This window comes from Hemitrygon akajei, chromosome 19, assembly GCF_048418815.1.
Source record: "Hemitrygon akajei chromosome 19, sHemAka1.3, whole genome shotgun sequence".
Classification (NCBI taxonomy): Eukaryota; Metazoa; Chordata; class Chondrichthyes; order Myliobatiformes; family Dasyatidae; genus Hemitrygon; species Hemitrygon akajei.
Window position 1 is genome coordinate 29866754 of NC_133142.1, and position 14385 is coordinate 29881138.

Genomic DNA, 14385 nt, shown 5'->3' on the forward strand with positions numbered 1-14385 from the left:
CTAACCTCCTATTGCTATTGCCTCATGCATCTCAGCCAAACTGAAAATAGCAGTTTAATTAGAATGTATTTTGTTGGTGCCTGGGGATATACAAGGTGCAGATGGATAGTGAATCTTTGTTAAATTTGAACATACAGGTACATGACAGTACAAAATGAAGCTAATGGACAAAACAAGTCGTTGGCATTAGAAGGGAATGAAATATTAGAATGCGGGTGATTATTTCAATTGTTCTGAAGCGTTGTTTCATTGCAAGTTACCCTGAAGTAAGGCCTGTCAGATAAGTGTCATGGGACTTCTTTATTAAAGTGTTGATAACAGAGAAGGTCCTTTGTTAATGATCAGGTGAGAGTTTTTAGCTCTCAACTGACTATATTTTGCTAGTCTTAAATTATTAGACACAAATGTATAATCCATTTTATTTTATGTTCAGTGCGGTTGGATTTATCAATTGCCTTCAAAGGACAACATAGAACTGGGGGACAGGAGAAGCAGAGAGACATTGATTTCAGTTACTGGAATAACAATAACTCTTTCGGCTCACTTAAGGCTATTATTTAATCTTCCTTAAAACAATGGATTCCCTACAACATTGTGTGGTAGAATTCAATCCCACTTAGGAATTATAAATGAGGGCTGAACCTGCCCATGAGTGAATACATGCAACATCTCCCACCAATGCTTTCATCCAATATCTACTATTTCCTTTAAATGAATCCAAAGGTTTCCCATTGATGCTTGTTTTTGCAATTTTTACAGGCGAATCAAGGTTATGATATGATGAAAAATGAAGTTATGATGGACAGATAACCATTGACAACAGGCATCAGGCCTTTTCAATGACTACAGACCATCCTTGAGGTCTGAACATTTGATTTGCTTTTGGACAACCCTACAGGCTTCCCATGATATCATCACATTTCAAAAGTCTGACATATTTACAATTCATAAATTTTCCCTGTGAGTGGTTGATCTTGCTTCCTCTCTCTACTTTTTACTTAAGAACTATGTGTATAATGATGGCATTCATTACAATAATGTAGAGTACAGTTAACATATCAAGATACTGTTGTGCATTATCCAATGTATAGACAAAATTAACTTAAGGACAGCTCTAAAGATGGAACCTGTTTCTCACCAGGGTTAGCCTGTAATGAAGGAGCTTGTTTCATTCAGGAAGTTTTAAAAAGAAAATAGCAATTTTCTTTTATGAGCAATTCAAAACCACAATCTCTGCTGTTGGGCCTGTACAAGAATGATCGTTGACGTATTTGGCCCTGTATCTGCTTTCCTCCCCACTCCTCCTGATGCAATGTTGTGGTGCAAGTGAATCGATGACTCTAGTGCATGAACAACAATATTTGACTGGATTGTAGGATGATGTACTGATGGCTCTAATTGCAAAATGAAGATTCAAAGCATTAGGAGGGTGATGAGACTACTGTTTTGGTCTTCATATTTAAAGAAAGATAAACTTACACTGAAGAGAGTGCAGAACAGGTTCAGTAGGTTGATTCCTGTGATGAAGGGGTTAATTTACAAAAAAAGGTTTAACAGGTTGGGCTTATATTCATTGGAGTATGAGAATAATCTTACTGAAACTCAAAAGGCTCTGAGGAAGCGTTGTGGCTTCCCTAGAACTAACGGGAATAGTTTCAGAATAAGGGATCAACCATTAAAGACAGAAATGAGGAGGAACTGTCTTCTCTCCAATGGTCATGACTCTGGAATTTTCTGCCCCAGTGAGCTGAGAAGGAACATTGAACACAAGGCAGAGACTGAGAAACACCTGGTGGTTCAATTGTAACATTTAAGAGAAGGTTGGATGGGTGGGGTTTAGAGTGCAGGCAGATGCCACACTGCAGAAGAGCAAGTCAGCATGGATTAGATGGGTGGAGGGGTCTATTTATCTGCTCTAGTACATTATAACTCTCTGTATGGATACCAGCCAAATATTTCAAGGCAAGAGCAAAAATTCTCCTTCTGTGATTCAGTGACCTATTGGTGCTTGCTAAATCTCCACTGGGCGTTCACTCTGTTAAACAAACAATCAGCCTTAAAGCATGTAACAAAAGAGAAAGCAGCTCCCACAGTGGGCTAGTCCAACTCTCAAGCCATCTTTGAGAGTTGGATAATATTCTGTCTGATGCCCTGAAAATTACTTTCCCACTCATTCTCTGCTGCCAAAGAATTCCATGGTGTAGCGGGAGTGTTGATAGAATTAAAATGGCTGCCCACAGGGAAATTCCACTTTTTGCAGATGGAGTGGAGCTGCTCAACAAAGCCATCGCCCAGCTTACGCCTAGTCTCACCAGTGTAGAGGTGGCTGCATAGGAAACACCAGACGCAGTAGGCAAGCCAAGCAGATTCGCAAGTGAAGTGTTGCCTCACCTGGAAGCACTGTTGGGGGCCCTGAATGGAGGTGAGGGAGGAGGTGAATGGGCCAAGGCAGCATTTCTATTGCTTGCAGGCATAAATGGAAGAGTAGTGGGGAGGGATGAATGGGCATGGAGGGAGTGGAAAGCGGAGAGTGAGGGGGAGCTAAAGATGTCTTTGGTGGTAAGATCCCGTTCAAGATGGCAGAAGTTGTGGAGAATAACGTGCTGGTTGTGGAGGCTCATGGGGTGCCAGATGAGATCAATAGGAACTCCATAGCTATTAAGGTGGTGAGAAGATGTGAAAAGTGTGTATGTCCGGGAAATGTAAGAGATATGGGTGAAGGCAGCATCAATGGTGGAGGAAGGGAAGAAGGAGGACATCTCTGATGTCTTGGAAAAACAGCCTCATTCTGGGAACAGATGCATCAGAGATGAATGAAGTGAGAAAAGGGAATAACATTTTTATCATGACAGGGTGGGAAGAAGTATAGTCAAGAATCTGTAGGTAGCTGCTGAAGCAGAATTTATTTCAGTTCCCATGACAACCAAAGAATCTGCACCAAGGTCATTCTGTCAATTGCCGTAGCCTATAGCTGTTTAATTATGAGCCTTATTACATGAGCTGTATGTGAACAAAGAAACCAACTATGATATTTTTATTTCAGAGCTTTATTACTTTCATCAATGACTATGTGTGTGATGTAATGCTGTCTTCATCAGTGTTTTAAAAAAAACAGACGTAATTTTTTTACTGCAATAAGCAATACAAAGCACATTAATTCAACTGCTGCACTTTCCCAGAAGCACAGCTGTGTATATTTATAATGAAATGGACAAATGTTAGGCGTGGCAATTTGTAACATAGCAATGCTCTTGCTGGTTATTCATTTAATTCATAACTAGGTATATCATCCCCACTGGAATCCATTCTGTATAACCCTTCATTTCTCAGACTTTGTGATTTCTGGTGGTACATCTGAGAAAATCATTATGGATTATTACACCAGACTCCTCACTGCAAACCAAGTTAAATGATCATGTGGATTAACAAATGAGGATATCATTTGATTTCAACTTAGGGCTTTATACATGTTACCTAAATTGTTGACTCCTATCAATGCTTCATGTACAGCTCATCTATTTTAAAGTTATAAATACTTGTATTTTTTTCTGCCCCAAATTGTAAATTCCTTTAAAATTCTTATAGCAACCACATGACACATTTTTCTATTTCATTTCTCCTTCATTGTAAAAAAGGACATCTAAGTCAATATTACTTCCAATTTTATAAATTTAATTTGAATATTATTGTAAATTCCTAAATCTTATAGCAATATTATTTCTACAAATAAAATAGCTCCATTATTGCAAAAACAATTTTCATTTGAACAGCAGCTTTACTCTAAGATATTGCAGGGTATATCAGAAGGGCATTTTGAAACAAATACTGATTCTAGTTCACATGAGTTTTTAAGGAATATATTTTTTAAAAGTTCAGATTAATCCCGACTTCCATTCCCATTTTGATGTGTTGGTTCATAGTCTCCTCTTGTGCCAAGATGATGCCACCCTCAGGATGGAAGAGCAACACCTTATATTCCATCTGGGTAGCCTCCAACCTGATGGCATGAATATGAATTTCTCTTTCCAGTAAACAAATTCCAACCCCTCACCCCCACTTCCTCTATTCCCCGCTGAACTTTTAGCTCTTCTCATCCGCCTGTTACTTTCCCCTGGGTCCCCTCCTCTTTCCCTTTCTCCTTGGGTCTACTCTGCTCTCCTATCAGATTCTTTCTTCCCCAACTCTTGACTTTTCCCACCCATCTAGCTTGACTTATCAGATTCCAGTTATTCTCCTCCTCCCCTTCGCCTCTTCTCACCTTTTCAGTCTGGCATCTTCCCCTCTTCCTTCTTAGTTCTGAAGAAGATTCTCGACCTGAAACGTCATTTCCATAGGTGCTGTTTGAACCTGCTGAGTTCCTCCAACATTTTGTGTATGTTGCTTTAGATGTGAAGGCGTGTTTTGGGATTATTGTTAAAGTAGGTAGGTGGAGAATTTAGGGGGATGAACTGTAGTGGCTATACAGTTGAAGACACAGCCACCAGTGGTGGAGCAATTACATTCGGAGATGAGCAAGAGGTCAGAACTGGAAAACACTCTGACCTCACTAGATTTAGAGGGTTAGATGAGTTATAGAGCTAAGGATGAATGAAACTGGCTGCAGATATTTGCAATGAAGTGCTACTCTGCCAGATGCCAATGTTGATGAATGAATAAATGTCTGGTGGGTAAGGGAGACAGCATGATTTCAGGCATTAGGCAATGAGTTCAAGGAGTTATTGGAGGGGTGATTGTAGTTGATTAGGAGAACATTGGAATTGTCAAGAGCAGAGGTTAAAAAATGCATGGATGAACACTGCATCACCAGATGAGATGAAGTGTGGATGGAAGAAGGTAGCTGTGATTGTGGGGTTGATAATGTAATCAGAGCTCACTCTCAATTTGAAACATGGAACTGCTTTGCTCAGAATATGTCTAGGCTTCAGATTCTTGCCAGCGGAGGGATAGAATTAGTTGTAGTTGTGTCGCAGGACTGAGGTATTGGTCTTTTAGCATTTAGTTAGAGTACATTAATATTCGTTCATTCCTAAATGTTAAACAGCGAACATTTGAATGTATTATGCAGCAAAGACAGAAAATCGAGCGGGGGTGTGTGTGGGGGGGGGGCGGTGGTTTGGTGGAGACACATTCAGTATTGAGTGAGATTTATTGTGAAACGGGTGAAAACTATAGTTAAAAATAATAAACCTTGAAAATTTTAGTTCATGAAATCATGGAGATGTTTCCCCATCAGAAAATAGTTGTGATTCTAATGGTATGATTTTCATATTGTGTCCCTAATCTCATTACCTGATCCCTATTTCTGTTTACAAATATTTATTTAGCTTTCTGTGCATCATTGAAATCAATTTTTTGTATGCTTTTATAATTCCTGGATGACTTTGCAAGGCTTATTGACAATTCTTCCATCTGATTAGTTTGAAATCTTCTATTTGCAGATGTTACAGGTCTTTGTTGAATATATCAGCCAAGGTGACTCAGTTTACAATCATCGATGGCACAGGGGGTAACTATCAGGTCGTTCATATTTCCACGCCTGTTGAAACTTTAACCTATTTTTCAGTTATCTGCACAGCCTTCATTTCTTAATTTTCAGTCATAATTCCTGAATTATTATAAGCATTTCTCCTTCAGCTACCAGTATTGCAATGGAATAAAGGGAATTACAGAGGCCTGAGAGAGGAACTTGCCCCAGTGGATTCGAGGAGGATTCTGGTGGGGATGATGGCAGAGCAGAGGTGGCTGAAGTTTCTGGGAATAGTTCACAAGGCGCAGGACAGATACGTCGCACAGAAGAAGTAGTTCTCAGATGGCAGGGGTAGATAACCGTGGCGGACAAGGGATGTTAAGGACTGCATAAAAGCCAAGGAAAGGGCATATAAGGTAGCAAAAGAGAGTGGGAAGTTGGATGATTGGGAAGCTTTTAAAATCCAACAAAAGGCTACTAGAAAAGCTGTAAGAAGAGTTAAGATGAAATATAAGAGCAAACTAGTCAGATATAAAGCAGGATACCAAAAGCTTTTTTGTTATATAAAGAGCAAAAGGGAGGTGAGAGTTGATATTGGACCATTGGAAAATGATGCTGGTGAGGTAGTAATGGGGAACAAAGCAATGGCAGATGAACTTAATGGGTACTTCGCATCAGTCTTCATTGTGGAAGACACTAGTGGTTGCCAGAGGTCCATGAGTGTCAGGGAGCAGGAGTCAGTGCTATTGCTATTACAAAGGGAAAAGTGCTAGACCAACTCAAGGTCTTAAGGTGTACAAGTCACTTAGACCAGACGGATTACATCCCGGAGTATTGAAAGAGATTGTTGAAGAGATAATGAATGCACTGTTCATGATCTTTCAAAAATCACTTGATTCTGGCATGGTCCTGGAGGTCCAGAAGATTACAAATATCACTGCCCTTTTTTTAAGAAGGGAGGAAGGCAAAGGAAAGGAAATTATAGGCCAATTAGCTTAACTTCAGTGGTTGGGAAAGTGTTGGGAGTCTATTATTAAGGATGAGGTTTTGAGGCACTTGGAGACTAATGATAAAATAAGTCAAAACCAGCGTGGTTTCTCTAAAGGGAAATCTTGCCTGACAAATCTATTAAGAGTTCTTCAAGGAAATATCAAGCAGAGTGGACAAAGGAGAGGCAGTGGATGTCATTTACTTGGATTTTCATAAGGCATTTGATAAGGTGCCACAAATGTAGCTGCTTAGTAAGATAAAATCTTGTGGTGTTACAGGAAAAATAGATGAATGGCTGGCAGGCAGGAGGCAGTGAGTGGGAATAAAAGGGGCCTTTTCTGGTTGGCTGGCAGTGACTACTGGTGTTCCTCAGGGGTCAGTATTGGGACTGCTACTTTACACATTGTCAATGATTTTGATAATGGAATTGATGGCTTTGTGGCAACGTTTGCGGATGATACAAAGATAGGTGGAGGGCAGGTAGCAATACAATTGTAGCAGGACTTAGGCAAATTGGAAGAATGGGTAAAAAATTAGCAGGTGGAATGTAGTGTTGAGAAATGCATGATAATGCATTTAGGTGAAAAGAACTATTTTAGACTATTATCTAAATGGGGAGAAGGTTCAAACATCAGAGGTACAGAGGAAGTTAGAAGTCCTTGTGCAAGACTCCCAGAAGGTTAATTTATAGGTTAATTCTGTGATAAAGAAGGCAAATGCAATGTTGGCATTTATTTCAAGGGGAATAATATATAAAAGTATATGTAGTATATAAAAATAATATGTAGTGCCTTTATAAGACACTAGTCAGGCTGCATTTGGAGTACAGTCAACAGTTTTTGGCCCCATATCTCAGAAAGGATCTGTTGTATTTGGAGAGAGTCCAGAGGAGCTTCACGAGGATGATTCCAGGATTGAAGGGATTAACATATAAGGAGCATTTGGCAGCCTTGGGCCTGTACTCACTGGAATTTAGAATGCATGGGGATCTCATTGAAACCTATTGAATGTTGAAAGGTCTAGATTGGGTGGATGTGGAGAGGATGTTTCCTATGGTGAGGTTAAGCAGAACTAGAGGGCACAGCCTCAGAACTGAGGGGTGACCTTTTAGAACAGAGGTAAGGAGGAAACATTTTAGCCAGAGAGTAGTGTATCTGTGGAATGCTCTGCCACAGAGTGTGGTGGGGGCCAAGTCTGTGGGTATATTTAAGGTGGAAGTTTCCTGATTGGTCAGGGCATCAAAGGACATGGTGAGAAAACAGGTGGCATGGGGTTGAATGGGATCCAGATCAGCCATGATTGAATGGCGGAGCAGACTCAAAGGGCTGAATGTTCTAATTCTGCTCCTATGTCTTATGGCCTTTCCAGTTGTGAGTTTTAGACCCTCACCATTCGCAATGTTTCAAATCCCCTCTACTTCTTCCATCAATTACCTCAAAATGTGCTTTGAGTCTTCTCCGTAGGAGCAATTTTAAAAAGGTTTCCATGTATAGCTTTTAGAATATGCAGCAAAATGGAAAAATAAGAAATGAAATCAAATTCCAGGTCAGACCTCAAGGATCATTAATACTCCTTGATCTCCAATATTCAGAGTAAATTTATTATCAAAGTGCATATATGTCATTTTCTTGTGGGCATGCTCAGTAAATCTAAGAACCATAATAGAATCGGTGAAAGACTGCACCCAACGGGACAGACAAACAACCAAAGTGCAAAAGGCAAACTATGCAAGTACAAAAGAAAAAAGAAATAATAATAAAAAAAAATAAATAAGCAATAAATATCAAAAACATGAGAGGAAGAGTCCTTGAAAGTGAGTCCATAGATTGTGGGATCAGTTCAGTGATGGAGCAAGTGTAGTTGAGTTAAGTTATCCCCATTGGTTCAAGAGCCTGATGGTTGAGGTGTAGTAATTGTTTCTAAACCTGGTGGTGCGAGTTCTGAGGCTCCTGTAACTTCTTCCTGATGGCAGCAGCGAGAAGAGAGCATGTCCTGGGTGGTGGGGGTCCCTGATGATGGATGCTGCTTTCCTGTGACAGCTCTCTGTGTCGATGTGTTCAATGGTGGGGAGGGCTTTACCTGCGATGAACCGAGTCATATCACTACTTCTTCTAGGATTTTTCATTCAAGGGCATTGGTGTTTGCATACCAGGATGTGATGTAGCCAATCAATAAACTCTCTATCAAGCATCTATGGAAGTTTGTCTAAGTTTTAGATGACATGCTAAATCTTTGCAAACTTCTAAAGGAATTAGTGGTGCTGCCATGCTTTCTTCATAATTGCACTTACGTGCTGGACCCAGAACAGACCCTCTGAAATGATGACACTGAGGAATTTAAATTGCTGACCCTCTTCACCCTTGTTCCCTGATGAGGACTGGCTCGTGGACCTTCAGTTTCCAGAACAAAACGCCTTATGAAATTCCACACATTAGGGAAATAATTTCCTGTTGTGAATTGTTATCTCCAGACCTCTCATCAGTGTTCCTCTCATTCTGTTGATTTGTAATATTCTCCCCAAATTAATATTATGCTCTTTGCCCATAATTAGTTTTGTGTTCCTCCTGCACAAATCCCCCTGTTATTTTAGAGATTCAAGAGATCCCTGCAGAAGCTGGAAATCTGGAACAGCATATGCAAGATGCAGGAGGAACTAAGCAGGTCAGGCAGTATCTACGGAGGGAAATGGATGAAAGGGCAATTGAGGGCTATGGTCCAGGTACAGGTTGATGGGACCTGACAGAATAGCAGGTTGGCACAGGCCAGATGGGCCAAAGGGCCTATTTCTGAGATGTAGAACACTATGACTCTCATTTTTGCTCAGTCAGGTGCAACAGAATATTTCAGGTCAGCTATCCATAGTCAAAATGGGTAGGCTGGAGATGAGCTATAAATACCATAAATCCATTTAAGAAGAAACTAAATGAGTACAGTAAAGAAATTTGTTGCTATGGTGATAAGAAGGTTGGAGGCAAAGTGAACCACAAACACCAATACAGTCCTGCTTCAGTTTTGTAAAATCCTATGAATTAATTCTACAACTCTGCAGGTAATTGTCTATGTAATTAGCCTAATTATAAGAAGTAAAGATACAACAGTTAAGTGAACAACCAAGTCCGGTTAATCACAGAATATGCTGGAAAACACATATTGGAGTATTATAATTGCATTATAAGTGAATTATTGGTTAATGAAATAATTTCAATCACAATTGCTATTTTATTTGTGAGAAGGGAGTTCCAATTGAATTTTACTAAAATTTTACAAATACTAGACATCATGGACAGATTTCATTCCAACTCTGTAGTTGCTAAATAGTATAAATATCAGTCCTTGTGGTAATAACAGATGTTCATAGGTTCCAGAGTATTCTTTTCTCAATTTTCTTATCTATTGTTATATGCTGAAACTTCCACTAGGACAAAGCAAAACATCTCCAATGTGATGTATTTAAGTAACTACAAACATTTGTAAGGTTGTTCTTGTGGAAGTATGGTGGGAGAGGTTGACTAGTCTAGAAGAGGTATCTTCCTGCCATTGAATAGGCTGACCAATAAGAATTATAAGCCTTCCATAATATTAATTGTTGTTCATTTGGTCATCATTCCTGCAATATCAGACACCAACACACAGGTTTTTTCAACATTTCCCAGATCAGTAATCTCTACCACTATAAAAGATACCAAGTTCCTTTCCTAGTCACACACATTCCTGGTTTATAAATGTAATCGTCATTTTGTTATCACACTATTACCACCCTGTAACTGCCTATTCAGCTTCACTATGGAAGAATCTTTATCAGAACTGCAATGGTTTGAGGAAGAAGCTCCTCTTCACCTTTCTATGGACAATTAGCGGTGGATATAAAACCCAGCTATGCCAGCAGTGTCAATATTGAGCAAACAAATACAGTAAATGGGGAAGATGCAGAAAAAATGCACTCAAGATGTTGGATGATTGAATGGGCTTGAGCTGCCTTTTTAACATAAATATGCTACTATTTATTACATTTTATTGACTAGTGTTTTATGTGGACAATACGAAAATGTAATAATGGAACTTGTGAACATGTAAACAGTAAGTACCTCAGGCACATGAAGTGGAAAAAAAATCAAATAGAGTACCCATACATTTAAAATCAGGTTACTGATTGTTATCTTTTAGTTACCATATTCTGTAGCTCTGATTTAACATTTTCAAAGGTTAGTCTCACCAATCTCTGTCATTAAATCATATAGAATGTAGAATTTCTACAAGATTGCATTATAAAAGTGGCAGTGGTTTTTCACAAATACTGATAGCAGATTTGCTAGAATGCCATTTACATTTCAGATATCTTTCTGCATCTGTCAGTTTGATTTTGTATTGAAAATCTTTTATTCAGCAGTCTTTCAACAAGGAAAAAGCTGAGAACACCATTTATACTAATAATTCATCTAATGCTGGGCATATACCATTTTGAAACAGTTGGTACATCTCTTCACAAATCCAGGAAATAATTCAAAACTCCTGAACTGGTTTATTTCTTCTCAAAGTTTTCTTTTATTATACTCCCAAGATAGTGGATTTGTGTTCAATTAGTAATCATTAGTCCCTTGTAAATTTGTTAACAATAGTCCCACACTGTCATTGAAAATCACCAACATTGCGAAAGAGAATTCAAACCATGGTAACAGGATAACAGTGGAATTTTATTCCTTATGGGAAAGTAAGATCTGCTTTAGACTAGGAAACCATGCAGTGTATACCAGCTGAGATCAATAATTACAATACTGCCACTGTAAGCACTCATATTTATATCAACAGGAGCTGGCACCAAATCTATATCATGCAAGAAATGGTTTACTTCTTCTGAGAAAGCTATTTTAAAAACTTGCTGATTGAAACCTGCAGCACATTTGCCATTTCCCTTTCATAAGTTAACAGATATTGAGTCTTTAATAGGGCAAGTGTTGTCAGGCCTAATTTTAAGGATACATTAAATTCTGAATTCAATTTTGTGACTTTAACTCTTTAACCAAATAATCACAGAACAGCCAATCTGGGAAGTGCATACTCAAACAATATAGGCTGAGGTAAAAGAGAAAGACGAAGTAAATTTTTGGAGCATCTTACAAAAATATAGCTTGGAAGACTGTCAAACATTAGAAAACAGGACAGACCCATTATTACACTCACTAACACTAAACTGTTGAATTTGCATGGAAAACTTTATTTGATAATAAAAAATAGCATTCACAGACTTCTTTTTGTAGCTACATATACATTGTGATCTTTCTTGGGCATAGAGTATGAGGGTGGAAGCTATACGGATATATTAACATCTACCTGTTACACCTTACTACACTTATGCTATGTATATAGCCACATGGGTCAAGCTATGAACAATGTGATATTTATATATGCATAGTAGTTTATAAAAAGAGTTGCCCATATATTGCTTTCAATCTACACAGCAGAACATTAGGTCTAAAGCACATTGCAAGAATTAATGCTTAAAGAACACAGACTGCATACAAGTGTTTTATAATACACAGGCAAGGTCACCATCAAGAAATAGAATTTCAAAACAAACAAAACAATAATTACTGATATAGTATTCCTTTTGAAAAGAGTTTTATATACCTGAATCATTTTACTTTAAAATATGTCCCATAAATCAGTTTGTTCCATTTCCGAAATATAAACACTAATCACATTCCTCACAATTAATTTTGCCATTGTTTTACTCTTTTTACAGGAAAGGCATCATTTTGCAACAGGCTCTATTAATTACAATTTAAACTTTGTACACAAGATGGTTAGTCATACATTTGTACAGCATCATGGCAACATCAGTGATAAAACTTGCAATGCTTACTTAGTGTTGTAATGGGAATGTGAACAGTATACATGTGCGCACTGAAAGCAGTTCACTTAGTGATTCAACAATAATGAAGAGCTTCTTCATGGCTCAGCTAGGCAGTTTCCTTCATTCTTCATTCAGTGTCACAGCAGACCTTCACCACACAGTCTCCTTTTGCAATGGGCATAGAAATTATCAAAAGAACCTACATTACAATTCCACTTCTGAATTTTGATACACCACCTGTTTATAATTGATGCTGAAGTCTGCACACTCTTCTTAGTTACTTTCTTGAATGGTCAAAGCATATTCTTTCCTTGATATCAGCATTGTGTCATCTTACTCCAGTTTAGAAGCTTGCTCTTCCCTTGTTATCTGCTCAGCTACTCACCAGTTTAAACAATGCCATACTCACCAATTTTTAGATGTTTTGGAAAGCTTCCAAACTCTTTGCATGATATAGAAAAATATTCAATATTAAAACAGCATAGTGTTTCGACAAAGTGCAATAATTTTGTGCTAATGTTGTCTTATTTCATTACAATGTTGGAGACGCCCCAAGAACTAACAAAATATCTGGCAAGTTATCTAAAATCAATAATACAATTAAGGCTTACATTTGACATGTAATTTCAATACTATTTTCCTTTGAGCAGTCCCTAGCTTGTGTTGGGTCAGGCACACTTCACTGTTAACATTTTCCTGACATATGTACAGTTACTTTTGTTTGTGTTCTGCTTTATTTTTTTTTACATCAGTAGGTCTCAAGTTTTTTTCAAGCTGTTGATCTCTGATCACCTTTGGGATCGTTTCAGAGAACATATGTTTGTCCTTTTAGGCGGAACTTGACTTATCCAGTGCATAATTCTTTATTCAGATGCTAAGATCAGTGCTGCATTCTCTAAACGCCTTTCTTCTTGGCTGTGGGGACAGTCTGGAACTTCTGGAAGAGTCATTTTTCTCCATGTTATGATCATCTCTGTGCCTGGATCTTTCATCAGCTTTACTTCTCTTTTCAGGTGATCTGTCTCTTTTTGGGTCAAGAGACTTGTGTCTCCTTCTCTCAGGTGATCGCTCCCTCCTTCTCTCGGCTGCATTTTCTTTCCTTCTGTGTGGTGATCGTTCTCTTGTTCTATCAGATGACTTATCATTTCTCTTGCTAGGTGATCTTTCTCTTCTCCTGTCAGGTAAATCCTCCCATCTCCTTGCTGGTGATTTTTTTCTCCTGTCAAGTGGTGGTTCCTTACGTCTGCCAAGTGATCTTTCACTCTGTTCCATATTTTGATCTGCCATCCTTGATATTTCCCTACCTTTATCAAGAGATCTCTGGTGGTATCCATTCTCTGCCTTTCTTTCTTTCCTCTCAGGTGACCTGTCCTTCCACCTTCCAGGTGCATTTTCTCTTTTTTTGGAAGTATCATTCCAGATCTTTTTATAGTGTTCATTGGTTGGTCTGCTGTGTTCCTTTCTTCCTATTGGCTGTTCTTGTTCATTAACCCTCCTTTCTCTGTGCTGTGATGATTTGTGAATATCTGGTGGATAACTGGATTCCAATAATGGATGAGGTCGTCTTTCTGATAAGTGTTTCACTTCCGATACATTTTGTGAGCCTGTTGTGGAACTGCCCCGGTCATTGTTTGGGTCTGAAAATAAAACAAAGGTAATTCGATTCAATTCATGAACCCTCAATATTTTCTGTACCAGAAACACCAATTCATTCTTGAAGCTGTTCCCCCAAGAGATCTCACATTCCAAGTAATCATTTAGCGATTTATTATCAAAAATGCTTCAATTTAATATTTGCTATAACAAATGTAATATAGCAGCCGTGTGTAATTAGACCATTGACATAGGAGCAGAGTTAGGCTCCTTGATTCATTGCATCTGCTTCACATTTGATCATGGACGAAAGATTATCCCTCTCAACCCGATTCTCCTGCCTTCTCCCTGTAACTTTTGACACCCTTGTTAATCTAGAACCTATCAACCTCCACTTTAAATACACCCATTGCTTAATCTCTTCCTAATTCAACCAGAAATTACATGCTGTTAATCTGATGTTCAATTTAAGCTCTATTTTTCG

The 14385-nt window shown here is 38.5% G+C and overlaps 1 protein-coding gene across 9 annotated transcripts in view; it reads right to left on the reverse strand.

Moving 5' to 3' along the window:
- Positions 1–11127: 11127 nt before the first annotated feature.
- Positions 11128–14385, reverse strand: part of magi1b (membrane associated guanylate kinase, WW and PDZ domain containing 1b) — a 402728-nt gene continuing 399470 nt past the window's right edge. For 7 of the 9 annotated variants that reach the window (XM_073072335.1, XM_073072331.1, XM_073072328.1 and 4 more), the window contains one exon: positions 11128–13945. In XM_073072335.1, the coding sequence (XP_072928436.1) occupies positions 13176–13945 (770 nt within the window). In that variant the 3' untranslated portion in view covers positions 11128–13175. The remainder of the gene's footprint in view (positions 13946–14385) is intronic. The other 2 variants (XM_073072334.1, XM_073072333.1) reach the window with 1 other exon arrangement.